The following is a 17,630-nucleotide window of genomic DNA, read 5'->3' as shown; positions in this document are numbered from 1 at the left end:
CGGGACACGTTTTATGGGCATTTTTACGAGCACGACAGAGACAAATATAGTTTTCGAATTGTGACAAGAAATGTAGTAATATAGGCAGTTTACTTACGCGGCAGGTCTTTTTCGACCTCCGCCGCACAGGACTTTAAAAAAGTTACCTCAGTGCGGGGGCGGGCCTGTTTCGGTGGGTGACCGGTAGCGACCTGTTGCCGCACTGTGCAGATGCGTACGCGTTGAGCCGCTACTAGTGTTGTGCAAGTTCAGATTATTAAAATGGCGCATAGTGAAAAAAAATATCGCTAGAAATCAGCAATAGTGATAACGATATAGACGATTATAAAGAGCCTAAAATTATATACTTACAGAAAAATATTCCAAAAACAAGAACAAACCAAGAAGCCATCCACCAGCAAAACAATTTTGGAAAATAAAATTATCCGAGCAAATTATAAACATCAAAATACTATCGACGACGAAAGTGAAAGTGATGAAGAAATTTTCCCCAAAAGAAAAAAAAATGATTACCCTGATTTCAGAAATAATAATAATATGAGTGATTCTAGTGATAATTTAACACCATCAGTTATTAAAGGAATCAGTGTCTAACGCTGAATTAAACTTTCTTCCGGAAAAGTCACGTGAAAAATACTTGAAAGCCTGTGAATTATTTAACGATTGGAAATTTGCTAAAGGTGTGAATACACGGTACTCAGAAACTGGTTTTATCATATAAACACGTAATATACTTACAAGAATGTAAAAATTTCTTAGTGTGTCGCGCTTCGTGCGACAGGTAGGAATTTAGTAAAACGCGAAGACGGATTGATACTTATAATTATAGTCAAACAATCTTACAAATAGGTTGTGTCTTATTGTGGAACTAAATAAACATAATAGATAACTCAGTCGGGAGCGGCCGTAGGTAACGCGCTACAATCACAGGGTAGTTAATTGAGAATCGCATACGCATGAAGATACGCTGACTGTCCGAAGGAAGACAACTGGCCTTGGTCAGACGCCGGGGGCAGACACGGGCTCGCAGAGGTCTCGCAGACGCGTCGGACAATCGACGATGCTCGGGCGGCGCTGCGGTGCGGCGGCTCAGTGCTTGTGCGTAGGCTACTCGACAGCAGTGTGCAGCGTGGCTTGGGTAGACGGTACGAAGTTGGTAGACACTTCGCCGGTGGGGTAGCAGTCAGGTTAATAGCAGAGCTTCAGTGTAACTGTTAGAGCTTCCTGGTAGAAGGAACCCTGGAATCGAGAGAGGCAATCTTAAATGATTTGCTCAAACTCTCGTTCCATAACTTTAGATGAGCCTTGGGTCGTCTGAGCCAAGTGCAGGTCGTATAATATAAAAGTGATGGAACGAGTTTACAGATTCTGTTAGTAAATATCCTATCGCAAGGGTTAGGTTAAACGAGTACAAAACAATTAGCCTAAACTTATAATTTAATAACATCACAGTTACCAACCTTAATCCAGGGTTACACAGAATTCACTACACTTATTTATTACTTTCACTTCACTCCTGCGTCGTGATTGCAGGTAATAGAAATCAGGAATGTCCCTGAACTAGGAGGATTGCTTATTTATATTAAATTTAGCGGAAATAAGGTGTATTCTCGAGTGTTCTGGCTACAGGAAATGTTATTAGTTTGTCGGGGAAGTTTCCAGAATGAAAGACTATTGATCGACAGATGTCGCTAGCGTATATGATTAATTAAATAGTCTTGACAGTTATTTTTAAATGGAAAGCTATCTGTCGTTAGAGGTCGCTAATTTGTATGAGTAGTTTTATTTTAAAGAATGTTCTAGAAAAACTGTCATTGTTTGATTAGTCTATGTAAACTATTCTCCGACAGATGGCACTGAATGTTAATCAGTGTTGACGTTGAAGTCTGTCAATGTCAGAAATTCTTTGTCCTAGTAATGTATTACGCGACCGGTAGATGTCGTTCGTAATTGTTTAATACAATTCCGTGATTCGATTTTTTTGAATCACTACAAGTGTTTCAATAAATAATTATTTTCCTTACATCTTGTATTTTTTCGCTATTGAGGTGAAAAGTTATATGTATCACACGATAGCAAATTTTTTTGTTTCTTGTGCCTTTGGACCCCTCGCTACACTCAGGATTCTAACTTAGAATCACTTGCTACGCTCGTGATTCTATTATAGAATCCTTCGCCCGCTCGGGGTTCAAACTAGGCACTCGAAGCAAAAATGAATTTTGCTATCTTGTTGAACAAATAACTATTGTACTTGTTTTGTTACTTTGCAATTATTTTTACAATTAGGTAACTGTTTATTAATATAATATAATTATTTAGCGGGTTTTCACAGCGATATTCATGGTTTTGGTCCTGTTACAAGCACCATGATAACTTGGTTACGAATAATATCGTGGTAAGAACCCGTTAAATACGTAATATAAAAAGATTTTTGTTTTGTTTTTATTATCTACTACGTTTGGCTTAGTGCTTATAAGATTAAATATAATTAATGACTCGATATTTTATTTTCTTTCACTATCCCATCACTATAAAAATTACAGTTGGGTGCGGGATCAGGCCTTATCGACCTGACATTTTCGATTGCTAATTTCTCATTTTCTGTTTAGAGAATCCAGGCACCAGGTCAATGTAAAGTCAAATGATTCATCACGATTTCAAAACTATTAAAAAAATATATATACTTTATGGGTTGGCGAAGATAATAGAGCTTTAATACCTCTCAGAGCTGTCGGGTCGAAAGGGCCTGCCACGCACATTAAGAAAGTCAAGTGGGGGCTTTTTTGGACTGCCACCGCACCAGCTGAAAGTCACTGTTATTTTTTACGCAGTGAACGTGCTAGGCAAGGGCTGGCCTATCTAAAAACAGGTTGTAGAACCCCGACATAAATGACGGTCCTTTTGTATCTGTTCCTTATTTCTCACATAAAATGTCTTCCAAACAGAGACAATGCGTCGCTGCGGCTTCTTCCTGGAGGTGTTTGGTCTGGCCATGCCAGACTACCTGCAGTGTGACATCTTCCCCGAGTCCACCGACACGGACGTGTGCCTCGGCAACCGAGAGGTGAAAGAGGCACGGTTCAGAGCTGCTAAACCAGGTACCACTTGGATTTTCTAATGTAGAAATGCAAATAGATAGTAAAGTTATAAGTATAGTTATAAGGCGCTCTTAGCGAGGCCTATGCCCAGCAGTGGATGCAAGCACGATTGATTGATTGATTAATTGACTGATTGTCTGTACTTCTCCCCACAGTTTGTCCGACTGGCTTCCAATGCGATATGAACAGATGCATCCCCCACGACTGGCGCTGCGACGGGCACGTGGACTGCGCCGACCGCTCCGACGAGCTCAACTGCAGGGTCTGCAAGAGGAGCGGGGACGTCCACTGCGGGAACCAGCGCTGCATCTCGCAAGCGCACCTCTGTGACGGCAAGATCGACTGCCCTTGGGGACAGGACGAGAGGAACTGCTGTGAGTCAATCTTGTACTTCTTTACTTCTTCGGAAATAAAGACTAAAGAAGAAAGAAAGAATAGAGGCAAAGAGGGGTGGGGGGGGGGGGAGCTCCTGTACACTCAGCCTGTTGCCAGACAATTAATTTTGGTTTCTTCTTCTTTCTTATTTTGGGCTATGCAGTTCCTGGGATTCCCTGTATCCCTACAATCTCCTTGAATCCATTATGATCGCCACCAACTTAATTCGGTGTTAATATTTTTGGCACAAGTTCATTAAAACTTAACTGAACTAGTTCAATTTGTTCACAGTACGGTTGAGTGAAGCCAACGGTGACGTGGGTCGCGGGGAGTTGCAGGTGTACAGAGCCGGCAACCAGTCCTGGTTCCCCGCCTGCATCAGCACGCTAGATGACTCCACCGCTATCAAGCTCTGCTCCATGCTTGGATACTCGTGAGTTTGCAATGTTTCTTCTGTACTGTAGAGACTGTGCTGTTTGATCTGATAGAAAATGATGTTGCTTGTAGCCTAAGTCGCAGCTAGTTTACCTGTAGATTAAAACTAATATTATAAATGCGAAAGTGTGTCTATCTGTCTATCCGCTGGTTTTTGGGAAAACCTAAATCCACGCAGACATCATCGTGCCAGCAGGTACTTACCCGAAGGATGACATCCTTCGGCAGCTTGGCTACTTTTTTGTGGCTGGAACTTCAATGAACAATTATAGTAGATTCTATTTCGATAGGTTGTAAATGCTTAATAGGAAAAAGTTTGTATAATTCGAGCACAATCTCTGAGATAATAATACCCTAAATTCTCTTGCGCTTAACCTCCTTTGTTGATTGACTTAGTTCTACAAATATAGATCTGATTGTAATAACTTGTATTCAGCTGGGTGAACCGCAGCGCCGCACTGGGCGGCGCGGGTGCGCGCGCGGGTCGCACGCACGCGGGGTCGCCGCACGCGCAGCGCGTGCACGGCGTGGCGCAGTCCTACCGCGCCTTCGTGCGCAGCGAGGGCGGGCTACTGCGCGAGCTCAAGGACTGCCGCCACGACTCCTCGCGCGTCCACCTCGTGTGCAACGACTATGGTAAGTGCACAGACTATAATAGAGTACCTACCTATCCTACACAGTGTGTCTCGTAAAGTTTCTTTTTGTATGGGCAGACCAAATCCATACTAATATTATAAATGCAAAACTGTGTCTGTCTGTCTGTCTGTCTGCTAGTTTTTCACAGCCCAACAGTTTAACCGATTTTGATGAAAATAAGAGTAAATCTCAAATGGCGGGGACGGTAATAGGCTACTTTTCCCCCGGAAAACCGAAGATCTCACGGGGTTCTCAAAGACTTGTCCGTTAAACCGATTTATATAAATTTTGGTATAGAGGTAGCTTGCGTCCCGGAAATTGGCATAGGCCACTTTTTATCCCGGATAACAGAGTTTCCAAAGATTTAAAAAAAAAACTTAATCCACGCGGACGAAGTCACGGGCATCATCTAGTTCCTCATAATTTTAAAAATAATAATTAATTCCTCTGATTTAGATTATTACTTGAATAAAATTATTCTTTAGTCAGTAGGTATTCATTTTAACTTTTATGTAACATGGAACATTATGACGTCATGTTAAACCTTCCGATATTTTGAATTTATACATATATATTTTTAAATACTTTTTGATAATTATGTACATTGGATATTATGATATTCATTATTATTGTAATACACCGTACTTACGAGTATTTTGTATCATAATAATATGGTGAAAAAACTTCAACTCCAAAAAGTTGACAGGTCAACGACCGCCCGTACTTTTTTATTACAATCCCCATTCCCCGTCCAATCCCGTGGGAATGTACCCGCTATGAAGGTACAAGTACCGACCTAGGCAGAGCGGTTTGTTTACATGCGGTTTTGTTTGAAATTGTGCGCATTCTTTGTGGGCGGGGGTTTTGCAGAGTTATTTAAAGGGCTGATGAGATTTTTCAAGCATCCGCGTGTATAACATTTTTTGTAAAATGAGTCGTGAAATTGTACTTTTAACTCTGTGTATGTATTATGTTCAACTGACTAAACAAAACGAGGTCTCAGTCTATTTAAATACAATGCTTTATTCTTATATCTATCGTTTCATTAATTTTTTTTGATAATTGATTATTATGAAAATCACTACACTTTATTATAAATGCGAGTGTCTTTTTTTTTTTATTCACTATAGGTAAGCGCTTGACCACAATCACACCTGATGGAAAGTGATGATGTGGTCTAAGATGGGACACGTTTACCTAGAAGGTGCCTATTCACTCTTGTTTTAAAGATACCCGGATTGTAATTGGTAGGAAACACTGATCGCGGAAGAGTATTCCAAACCTTAGCCATGCGTATGAGGAATGAAGACGCAAAACGTTTCGTGCCTGTAGAAACGTGCGTTCGTCTGTTTGTTTGTTGCTTTGTCCTTCAATCACGTTGCAACGGAGCAACGGATCGACGTGATTTTCTGATGAATATAGTTAAAGGCCTGAAGAGTGATATAGGCTACTTTTTATCCCGGAAAATCAAAGAGTTTCCACGGGATTTCCAATATCTGAATCCACGCGGATGTTAGCTATTAGTTAGTTGTAAATAAATGAGAGAAAAAAGTTATGCAGCTTTTCCATGCTGCTAATGGTAGCTTGCAATCTAGAATAACAGTACAGGGCGCCTGCCTGTAATATGTTTGTACCTGTATTGTAATCCCAAGTGATTATAATATGCGGTAGGTATTTGCTATTGGAAGCTAGCAGACCATTCCTTACGCCGCGTTAGCGAGCCACTGAGGCGGGATATAGCGCACTTAGCTATGCCGATATTACATACCTATCATTAGAGCCGTAGCCACATTGTATGTAATGAGAGCAAGCTTTCGTGGCAATTTTGACGATCCAGCATTATTCCTTGTCTATATTATAAAGGAAAATGGATACAGTTGAAATCTATGTTTTTCTTTCATAAAAAATTTAGACAATAAATAAATGTAATCTTTCAATGTTTCGCTCTCCGGTACGAGGTCGCTATTCTAGCACCTTGGGACCTAATGTTTATGGTTTTTTGAACTATTTGCCCTGACCATTGGCACTTCAGCTTTGCAACCCTGGTTCTCTTACAGACATCCCTAATATGATCACGTAGAAAAACTCCAAGCATACCTCTCTCCATCACCCGTTAGGTGACTCTGAGTTTTTTTTGAGGCCCATTTAGGTACCTATATTTATTTAGATTGTTTTAATAAAGAGCCCAAAGATCACTGCCCCCATATCTAAGTGCCATCGAGAATGTATAGAAAACTAATTGTGTAACAGAGTTCCCATGTAATTTTCACAGTAAATTGGTTATTTGTTCGGGAGAGATGATTTAATATAACCTGAACTAAGTGTATGTTGCCACCGTCGCGTCTTCGCGATACAAGCTTCCTATTTATATGTTAATTTACATCAGCTTCTCATATTACAGTATACCTATGCTTGAACTCAATTATGATAGCAGAACTGGTGGGAAATGGAATTTTCTAGACAAAAACTAGAGGTTTTCCATCACAGTTCATCATATGACATAGCTAAATCATCTCAATAGAGTTATTGATTGACTGACTGACTGACTGACTGAACGCACAGCTCAAACTACTGAACGAATCGGGCCGATTTGACAAGCGGATTATGACCTTTGATTATGACTATAATGACGTAGAACTCCGCTAAGAAAGGATTTTGAAAATTCTGTCCTTAAATGGCTAAAATAGGGGTTTCAAATTTGTAAAGTCTACACGGATGAAGTCGCGTAGATTCGTGTTATAAACTAGTATAATACTAGTATATACTAGTTAGTATTGATATAATATATTTAAGCTTATTTTTTTTATTTGATCATAAGTTAGCTTTGACTGTGATTTCACTTGGTGATAAGTGACGATGCATATATAAGATAGAAGGGGGATTAATAATAATAATTTATTAAACCATAATTAATTAAACATATTAATTAAGGTTTTCCTTTATGATTTCTACACGGCATTCGGACTACGTGCATCCGTATAATATACAATCCCAGAGTATTATAAGAATTCAGGACTGACTGTTTATACCTACTATTTTTATGGTAGGTTGTGTTTGACCTTAGCTTCAAGGAGATTTCCACTTCAATTAAATAAATAATACAATTTTCATCTATTATAAATCAAAATTGATAAGGTATTTATCTCAATTTTTAAGCATTGCGGTAGAGGCCTAATAATAATAATAATAACGAAGCTTTATTTAATTCCATACAAAAAATAATAATAAATTAAATACAAGTTTCTTTTTTTTTTGATACCATAATAATAAACTTAAGAATAGTATTGATTAGTGAGTTAGTAATTATATTACAAATTAAAATTATGGTTAGTTTGTTAGTACAAATTATTAACATTGGTAGTGTGTGTCTGGGTTCTTATATTGTATGGACCCCCTTTGGGTAAAAGCCTCCTCCAAGGAATTCCACCTCTCTCTGTCCGTAGCTGCGGCTAGCCAGCTTCGACCCGCTGTCGCGACTATTTCGTCTACCCATCTGGCATATGGCCTGCCTCTCGCTCTAGTGCCTCTTGGTCCCGACCATGTAACTGACCTTGTGGTCCATCTGTCGTCGGCGTATCTAGCCACGTGACTTGCCCATTTCCATTTTCTTTGTAGTGCGAAAGTTAAGGCGTCGGTGACTTTTGTTTTCTTGCGGATGACCACATTTTTTACTTTATCTTTTAATTTTATGCCTAGATAGCTTCTTTCGATTTTTCTCTGGGTAGTCTGGATTTTGTTTCTTGTTTTGTGATCAAACGTCCAAGTTTGGCAACCGTAGGTGAGGCAAGGTAGTATTTCAGAATCCATAACTATTTTTTTGGCTGGCAATGGGAGTTGTGATTTGAATAGTTCTTTATGAGCCCAGTATTTATTCCAGGTTATCGCTGTTCTACGCTCTACTTCTTCTATATTTCTTTCATTGTTAAAAGAGATCTGTTTGCCCAGGTAGATTCTACAAACTCGAGAGGTACGTTATTGACTAAAATGGGTGATTTATGGTAATTAGTCATTACTTTTGTTTTGTCGAGGTTCATTTCTAATCCAACTTTGACACTAGCTTGATGTAGGTTATCTATCATGCTATTTAGTTGCTGTGCAGTCTCTGAAAACAAAAGAGGCGAACGGTAGAGGCCTACTTACCGCAAAAGAACCTCTTAGTGCCTTCATTTCGTATAAGATATACTTACGAAATGAACGAATACCTAAGTAGATTCAAATAAATTGGCCAGATTTCGCGGCGTAAAACTTGCTAATTAAGGTAGCCATTTCAAAAAAACTTGTTAACAAGTTCCTAACAACTCCCGAGTAATTTACACCCAGCAAAGTTGCGGATACTTGGTAGAAGTTTCCGAGTTTTGGCGAAGTCTAGAGGTAGTATATCTTACACATTATTTTTATAAGTTTTAAAATCAGAAGGTATCTATTTGAGCCATACCTTTTTAACCCCCGACCCAAAAAGAGGGGAGTTATAAGTTTGACATGTGTATCTGTGTATCTATGTATCTATGTGTCTGTGTATCTGTGTATCTGTGTATCTGTCTGTGGCATCGTAGCGCCTAAACGAATGAACCGATTTTAACGTACTTTTTTTTGTTTGAAAGGTGGCTTGATCGAGAGTGTTCTTAGCTATAATCCAAAAAAAATGGTTCAGCCGTTTAAGAGTTATCAGCTCTTTTCTAGTTTTCTAGTAGAAAAGAAGGTTAGATAACCGTTAGGTTCATAATATAATGTCGATTGACAAATGTCAAGCTGTCAAGATGGACGTTGCCTAAATACATAATTATTTATTTGAAAATGATGTTTTGGAAAACTCAGATACTTTGGATCGTAGGCGCGGAATAGTCCAAGAAAATCAGTTCAGCCGTTTGAAAGTTATCAGGTTTTTTCGGTCTTTTCTAGTTACTGTAACCTTCACTTGTCGGGGGTGTTATAAATTTTTAATTTACACTTGTATCTTATCTTCGTCATTATAACCATCACAACTGTCTTCTCTCAGAATGAGAAGTGTGACGGATATAAAAAACTCGGACTGAATTCGGATATTGCTTACGCACTAACCCGATCTCTGATCCAAATCCAAGCTACTCGGTGGACATCTGTGACATATCTACGTCATATTATGTCAATATTCTGAAAAGTTAAAGGTGCGTATCCGGAATTGAATCTTAATAGGAAATAACGCATCTCTATTTTGCCAAATAGGTATGGAAAATATTCCTGTACCGTAGGTGCCGTAGGTACCTAGTAGCATCTCATAATGTTTTCTATTTAACCGTGATTAATGTACGGTTTTATTAAAATTCCCGCGAGGGTTAGGTTTTGACAGGGTATAAATTGCCAAACTCTAAAGACGGCGCTATATACCTACTTGTTACGATTGAGGACTTTTGAACACTCCGATATTTTTTGTTTTAACTCTCTTTTTGGTGAAAACTGGTGAAAACGGCTGTGTTTGTTGTGGGCTCTTCACATAATTGAGCGCGTTTGGAACCCTCGTAGCTTTAGTTTCAAGTTCACGTAATTAGTTATCACTCCTATATCATCTTTCGAATCTAACTAATCGGACAAACAAAAGGTCCACAATAGTACCTATTTTGAATAAATGTTTTTTTTAAATAATAATAAATATTAGTGCGTTGATAGTACGTATATACATAGGGGGCTGTTGTTGGAAATTATCATTAAACTGATTTGTTTTACGTTTTAACTCACTCATTCTAAATATAGAATCTTTTAATTGAGTAAGTACACAATATGTATTGAACACTTTTTAATGCATTTTCTTGTAAAATTTCATTTTATGTGATCGTTTTCCAAACTAATCGGTGTTAAAGTCGTATCCGATCTGTGTCGTGGCCAGTGAAGGACTCACAGCGAAGGCTCAGTACACTGAGGAGAATTATGGCGTAAGCATTGTGAGGTAATCTTTTATTGTCCACCTGAGGTCGGCGAGAGCTCGCATTGTTATCGCGGGCTGCAGCGCACATCTTACGCGCTAAAGCCTCCTATACATCACTAATCCTCCACCGAGTTGGGGATTTGTCGATTATATTGCTGTACACCACACTAGCATCTGTTTGGGTTTAGATATTGGTACTGATTCTGAGAACAACTAAATTTTAAAATATTCACATCCTTTTCCTACTAATCTAATATGAAAAGGACACCGTTTGACAGTTTTACAGTTTTAAATTTAATTTATAGATATCGAACCTTGTGACTATAGCTGCCAGTCGCAAGCCTGTTGTTTAAATTTGTAGTAGGTATGCACTAAAATTTTAGAGTCTTGTCTTGAAATGTAAAATTCATCTTTCGCACTTCTTTATCAATACTATTAAAAGGAAAAAAATACAGATACTCTAAATTTAGTTTAGAAACAGAATCGGCGCCATTGTCTATTGTTATAGAGTAAGGATGCGCAAGCATATTAAATATGTCACAGTCAATTTGTATAATCCGTTATTATTACCTAGGTATTCTATAGAATTCCTAGATAACAATAACATTGCTTTAGCATTCTATACAATTCCTAAACAACATTGGGAAATGTAGGTATGAAGTTAGGGATGAAAAATGTCTCCAAATATAAATTTTCGTATATAAGTGCGATTATGTTTGTCTGTCTGTCATCTAGTAATGCATAAGAGTCAAATGTAGCCCAGAACGAAATCTGAGCACACCGACTTCACGCAGTCTTGACTATCTTACCCTGTCTTGTTTTGTAAAGCTCGAAGCCAGAAGCTTCAGTGTAGGTGAAGCTGAATGAAGGGATGACATGGCATAGCCCACTGTTTTATCATGATGATGATGATGATGATGATTTACAAAGCGGAATTCCTATAAAAAGTGTTATACATTTTTGTGTCACATTTTATTTGCGCTCGTAAAAATTACGATCTCACATGACCGATGCGACGATCAAATCAAATCACTCCTCCATAAATACAGGTAATGGAAACATCGCGACAAGCAAAACTGAACTCTGTACTCCAGAACGCAAAGTCCCTTTTTGTTTAGCTGCATCATCCCCCAATATTTATGGACCCTTACTTAAGAGAAGCCGTAAGTTTGAGTGGAATGTCTAATTACTTAGGGCATTTTAGTGTAGGAATTTTTTGCGAAAAAAAATTGTACCTACTTATATTTCAATTGAAAAAAAATATTATTTTAATATAAATGTAAAATTCGATTGGACTAAATTAGCTAAAAAAAAATCTTAAGTTTTGTTCTATTAGGTACTTACCTAAGTAGATACATACTTACTTTTATTTTTCTGTTGGGTCATGGGTTTGGTACATAGTAGGTAGGTATACTCGTATCTCACATCAAAAAAGCTAAACTTTAAGAAGTTCTGAATGAATAGGTATCTATCTAAATAAATAAGTAGCAGTTACTTAGAATAACCACCTGAGCTGGTATATACCTACTTAATTCTTTTCCCGGCCAATTGTTTTCAAGCGATATACTTTTGAATAAGTTCTATTAAATATAATTTTAATTGAAATATTTAAGTTGGATTTAAAATGAAATGGGATAAGTGCAAGAGAAAGAAGAAAAGAGAAGAAGACATTTTAATTCGATTATACAATAAATAACAGGACGAGCTGAAGTCCACTTTATTACGTCAGCACCAGAGTCGCTATTTATATAAACGTCTTTGCGTATTGTTTGATCCTTCTGTGTCAGTAAGGTAATATTAATGGTCCAAGATTCAGTGCTACCATACGTTACCTACTTATTTTCTGAGAAACAAAGTGTGTGGGATAGAGTACTATTAGAGTATGCCATTGAACGTTGTTACTACTCACTTACACTACAGTGTGTTTTTCAGAAAGTAAGGTCTGGCTGTCCTAGGATCTTGCGTCCGAGAATCAGGCGATGACGTAGTACCTCCAATTCATATAGTACACAGACACACCTACACACTAGCCCTGAAAATTTATGTATCTACTTAGAAAAAAAAGTTTTATCCATTAATTTCTTTACCTTGTCGGGAACATCAAACGTGAAGGGTGCTCGTAGGTATGAATTTATTCAAAGCTCCAAGCCAAGGGTATTTGTTTAAGGGATTACTTTCACCGTGATATTTTTCTTAACCTATAAAAATGGGAGAGTTCGTTGACATTATGCCTTTGAAATTACCTCTACGCGTGTAATTTGTTGGAAAAAAATAAATAAAATAAATATAAAAGATGTGTCTTCCATACTTGTTCTGACTAATTAATCTACGCGCAGCCTAAACTACTGGGGTTAGAAACTTGAAATTTTGACTTAATAAGGAACGGTTTTCGGAAACTCCATTCCTATAAGGGGGTTAGAATATATTATAATAATTAAATAATATTAATAAAATTTGATTTCGATAATTTTATGTTAGCCTGCATGCATTCACACTTTAGATAGGTCGTAGTTAGGTACACAAAGAATGTTCCATATTTTAAATTATCTAACAAGCGAAAATCAATCTACAAGGAATGAGCATTTTGAGCGAAAATTAACAATATTAAATGCTGGAGGCCTGTCATAGAATTTCATTAGTATTTTAATCTAATTTTACAGCTCTTCGCATGCACGGAAGGCATGTCATGGATATTTGAATTATTTTAGACTTGCCTTTAAAACTCTTAATATAAATTCCATTAAAATAACTTGTATTATAATAGCGGAGGTGGCTAATTGCACGAAATAAAATTTTACAGGAGAAAAACTGAATGATGGCTGCTGAATCTTTACTGTTATCACTTACTATCTTGTTTTGGTCTAAATCACACAATCAAAATTACTATTTCTGAAACTTCGATCCAACTGCGAATAAAAACTATAGAAAGTGTAAATGGAAAAAAATAATTTATAGTTTTTAATTCAACTCTACAAGAAAGTTGAGGACTAACTTAATTAGATTTTGCCGTTTCAATTACCGGATAAATTATGCAAGGTTTAACCTGCCCCCTCCCTCTCCGCTATTTACCTCACACACCTCGGCCTCCCTTCATTTAAAGCTTTCACAGACTTAACTGCAAGTTGGCTTGCTATATCGAGTCGACTAAACAAGCAATGTAACTAGTAGTATTGTTTTGAGTCGACCAGGGACCTGGGCTGGTGTTGAGATGACTATCGGGGTATGAGGTGGGGGACGCCCCGCACACCCGCCCGCCACCCGCACTCGCCCTCACAGGGGCGGGCGGGGATTGCGGGGCGTTCCCTCCCCGATTGCCATTTCAACCTGTTGCGTACTATACATTTTGTAGGAAAGAAAGAAAAAACGTTTTTTTTTTTGTAAGATGTTGTGCTACACGTCATCACTAATTTATACACAAGGGTGGGTTGTCGTGGCACTTCATCCTTGAGCATTAAAGCCAGAATACTTCAAGCAGAAGAAGCAACGGAATAAACTGTGTCATGTGCGGCACAACCCGAAAAAAGATTCCAGCTCAGTATAACGCTGTATACCGTATTTTTACACATGCACAAAAGCATACAACGCTGATTTTAAGCCGGGACCCCGATCCGAGTGAGTTCATTCAGACATGCCTGTAAACGCACCGTCGCAAACAGTGAGCACTTATTCATGCAGGTCACGCCCACCACGGCCTGCGAGCATGGAATTTCATGTGTTTGCTTCTAGCTTAAATCAATGGATGACTCACTTTATCGGTTTTTTCACCAGCATCGATAGAAAAAACCGGCCAAGTGCGAGTCGGACTCGCACACGAAGGATTCCGTACAAAAGAAGAGAAGAGAAGGAGGTATCGTACAAGATAAAACAAAAACCGGCCAAGTGCGAGTCAGATTCGCGCACCGAGGGTTCCGTACTCGGGTATTTTTTTCGACATTTTGCACGATAAATCAAAAACTATTATGCTTAAAAATAAATAAAATCTGTTTTAGAATGTACAAATAAAGGCCTTTCGTATGATACCCACTTGGTATAGTTATATTACTTTGAAAAATAAATCACGTTTTAATTTTTTTCTATGATTTTCACGGTTGACAAATTCACGGTTTTTGGATTTACTCTTTTACTTGCGCTATAAGAGCTACCTATCTGCCAAATTTCATAATTCTAGGTCAACGAGAAGTATCCAATAGGTTTTTTTGACAGACACGACAGATAGACAGACGGACAGACAGACAAACAGACAGACAGACAGATCCCTAACAATTATAAATCGTTTATAGATCCTTGAAACTAAACGCGCATAGGTTATATGATTCGGCCAGGAGTTGTAGGTAAGTTGGCAAGTCTGTAGATGCCATAACTCCCGTACCTCGGTATTATCCGAATTTAACTTATTGGCAAACTTTGTAACATTTTTCGACGAGAAAGCTCAGTCAGAATGTAATTACGTCCGCTTATTAATAAAGTTTTGAGGGTTTATTAATTAATTTTATTTTACTAACTTAGAAGTAGTAGGCGCTACGCCCATGTTTCATCATCGTCATCATGAAATGTCGTGAGCTCACTACCTGAGCACGTATTCTGCTTTCAGAATGAGATGGGCTTAGCCATACTAACGTTGAAATATATAGTAGTCACTTTGACTTTGCTTAGACTTAAGACACTGTTAAAAGGAGACAGCGTTATACCGCTGGCATAAATCTGTCTAGTTTTAATTGAAACTTAAGTCTAAGCAAAATCAAAGTGCGTCCTATAGATTTCAACCTTAAGTACACGTTAGCTAAGTGTGAATGGGCTCCACCCACCTTTGAGAATATTATGGTGAACTCTCACGTGTACAGGTTTCCTTCCGATGTTTTCCTTCACCGTTAAAGCAATGATGTTTAAAATTGCTTTAAACGCACATATCTTTACAAAGTTAGAGGTGTATACCCGGAATCGAATCCCTGACTGCCCGAATAGCAGGTCGATATTACTTGAGGCATGTTTAGTAGGCAAAAAACTGTCTGAGAATGTTATCATATTGTAGTAAGAGCACCCTTGCGAAGCCAGATCAAGTCAGGAAGTGAAACATGAGGGCTATAAGCAATAATACATCTAAATATTCATAAACGGTACTCGGAAGATTGGGCGAATACAAATAACGGCAATGTTTACACACTTTATATGACAAAGCTTTGTCGACGAAATAAACAAGAGGAGCAAAATTTTATTAAGCTTTTTTTAGGGTTCCGTAACCACCCTACCCTTCAACCAACCTGCGCCAACGGGACCCTATTATGAAATCTCCGCTGTCCGTCAATCTTTTCGTTCGTCCGTCTGTCAGCAGGCTGTATCTCATGAAATGTAATAAGCAGAGAGTTGAAATTTTCTATTGTCACTATAACAACAAATAAATTTTTCAAAATGGCCATCGTGCAAATGAAAGAAAAGTAGGTACATAGTGTTATAATCTTGTTCGATGGCACGGAACCCTTCGTGTGTGAGTCCGACTCGCATTTGTTCAATTGTTTTTAATTTAATAAAAGAAAGATAATAATCAGGTAGGTATATGTACACATTAATATACCTATTTTGTAGATATTGAGATCTATCCAACCGTTGTGTTTGTCTGTTATCTTTTCACAGGTCATCAGCTGACCCATTTCGTAGCTAACTTTTCGAATACGTTGTCAGAATTTCACTGACACGTACGAAGCAATTTGCATCTTCGTTTTCTAATTTGAATTTCTTCCCTAAAGAGCGCCACTACGGTCCTCAGCCTTCCTCATCCAGCCACTTCCCACCATACCTCTTTATATCGTCGGTCCAATGTGCTGGAGGGCGTCCCACACTACGCTTGCTTATACGCGGTCTCCAATCAAGTTTTCCCGTCCACTTTTACTATGGGTACATTTAAGTCAAGAGTGAATATGCATCTTCTAAACAAGCGCACTCTGTCTTAGGCTGCATCATCACTTGCCACTAGCTAGTCTGGTTGCAACCAAGCGCTAGTCTATAAATTAAAAAAAACTGCGATAAGTACGTACCCGGGATGGAATCCCTAACCTCCCGAATAGGAAGCCGACATTTTAACCATTAGGCTATCATGGCTTAAACTATGTGCATGGCAATGTAGGGCCATTAACACACAGTAGTAAGTATTACATTGTTTTTATCCAGGCCACCTTAAATTGAATAATAGAATTGACTGCACGTGGACGCGATTATCCAATCGATAGGTATTTACTCGTAAACGTTGTTGAGTTTTGTTTATCTATGTGGATATAAATACACTGGAAGAGTCATTGGTACTGGTTCCGATGGCAATAAAAGGGCTTTGGAGATTCTTTTCTCCAAAATAGCGGCCACGCATAAAACATGATATTGTATTAATCAATAGGTTGCTAATTGTACGGAGTGGTGGTGTCCTATAGACGTCTTTGCCAACCGTACTAGAGGCTAGATAGCGCCGTGTTCTCTACCAGGGTAGGAAGGAAATCAAAGAAAAGTGAACAATAATAAGTATACAATTCAGCACAATTCAAATAACAATTTGGGAAGTTACAATCAGATACGGGGTCTTAGGGCAACTACGCCTCGCACGACGTTACTTCAAAATGCTGACTCGTCAGTGTCCGCTACACTAATACAACCAAGTATAGTATGAGACAAAATGTTCCATTGTGTCGCGTATTCGAGACGTAATAAGCTATCAAAGTTGTCCATAATTACCTGATTAGGTACGTCATCAAAGATCATTTTTCCCGGTTTTTAGTTTGCCAGCTTCTAAAAGCTGCCTATTTACTAAAAGTTTGCCAAAATAAAAACTTTTTCAACTTGTTACGCAGGCATAGTCAGGCCGCAACGCCAGACGTGCCTGGTTAGCGTTCGCCGCGGAAAATGACACCAGAATGCGCGATCACCATGCGTGAGGACAGAGCACGGATACAGATCCGGAGAATTATTAGCTTTAGAAGCCTCCGCCACAAATTGGCGGAGTAATTAAGTTTTTTTTTAAAGATTATTAGCCATGCTAATCATGACTAATATTCCCCTTTCCCCTCCAACTAAGCGCAAAGCTGTGTTAGGAGTAGGTACGACAATAGTGCAACGGGCGGGGTTTGAACCGCCGACCTTTCGGAATTCAGTCCGCTCCTCAACCGTTGAGCTATTGAGGCTCATATTATTATGTTAATAGTTACTGT

The 17,630-nt window shown here is 38.5% G+C and overlaps 1 protein-coding gene across 1 annotated transcript in view; it reads left to right on the top strand.

Moving 5' to 3' along the window:
* The window catches only part of LOC123870676 (atrial natriuretic peptide-converting enzyme), a 92,526-nt gene that overhangs the window by 64,681 nt on the left and 10,215 nt on the right, over nt 1-17,630 (top strand). Inside the window, exons 9-12 of the mRNA XM_045914046.1 lie at nt 2,946-3,098; nt 3,254-3,472; nt 3,765-3,906; nt 4,345-4,544. Of these exons, the coding sequence (XP_045770002.1) occupies nt 2,946-3,098; nt 3,254-3,472; nt 3,765-3,906; nt 4,345-4,544 (714 nt within the window). The remainder of the gene's footprint in view (nt 1-2,945; nt 3,099-3,253; nt 3,473-3,764; nt 3,907-4,344; nt 4,545-17,630) is intronic.

Source organism: Maniola jurtina, chromosome 2, assembly GCF_905333055.1.
Source record: "Maniola jurtina chromosome 2, ilManJurt1.1, whole genome shotgun sequence".
NCBI classification, from domain to species: Eukaryota; Metazoa; Arthropoda; class Insecta; order Lepidoptera; family Nymphalidae; genus Maniola; species Maniola jurtina.
Note: the sequence above shows the minus strand (reverse complement) of the source record. Positions and strands in the feature narration are given on the sequence as shown.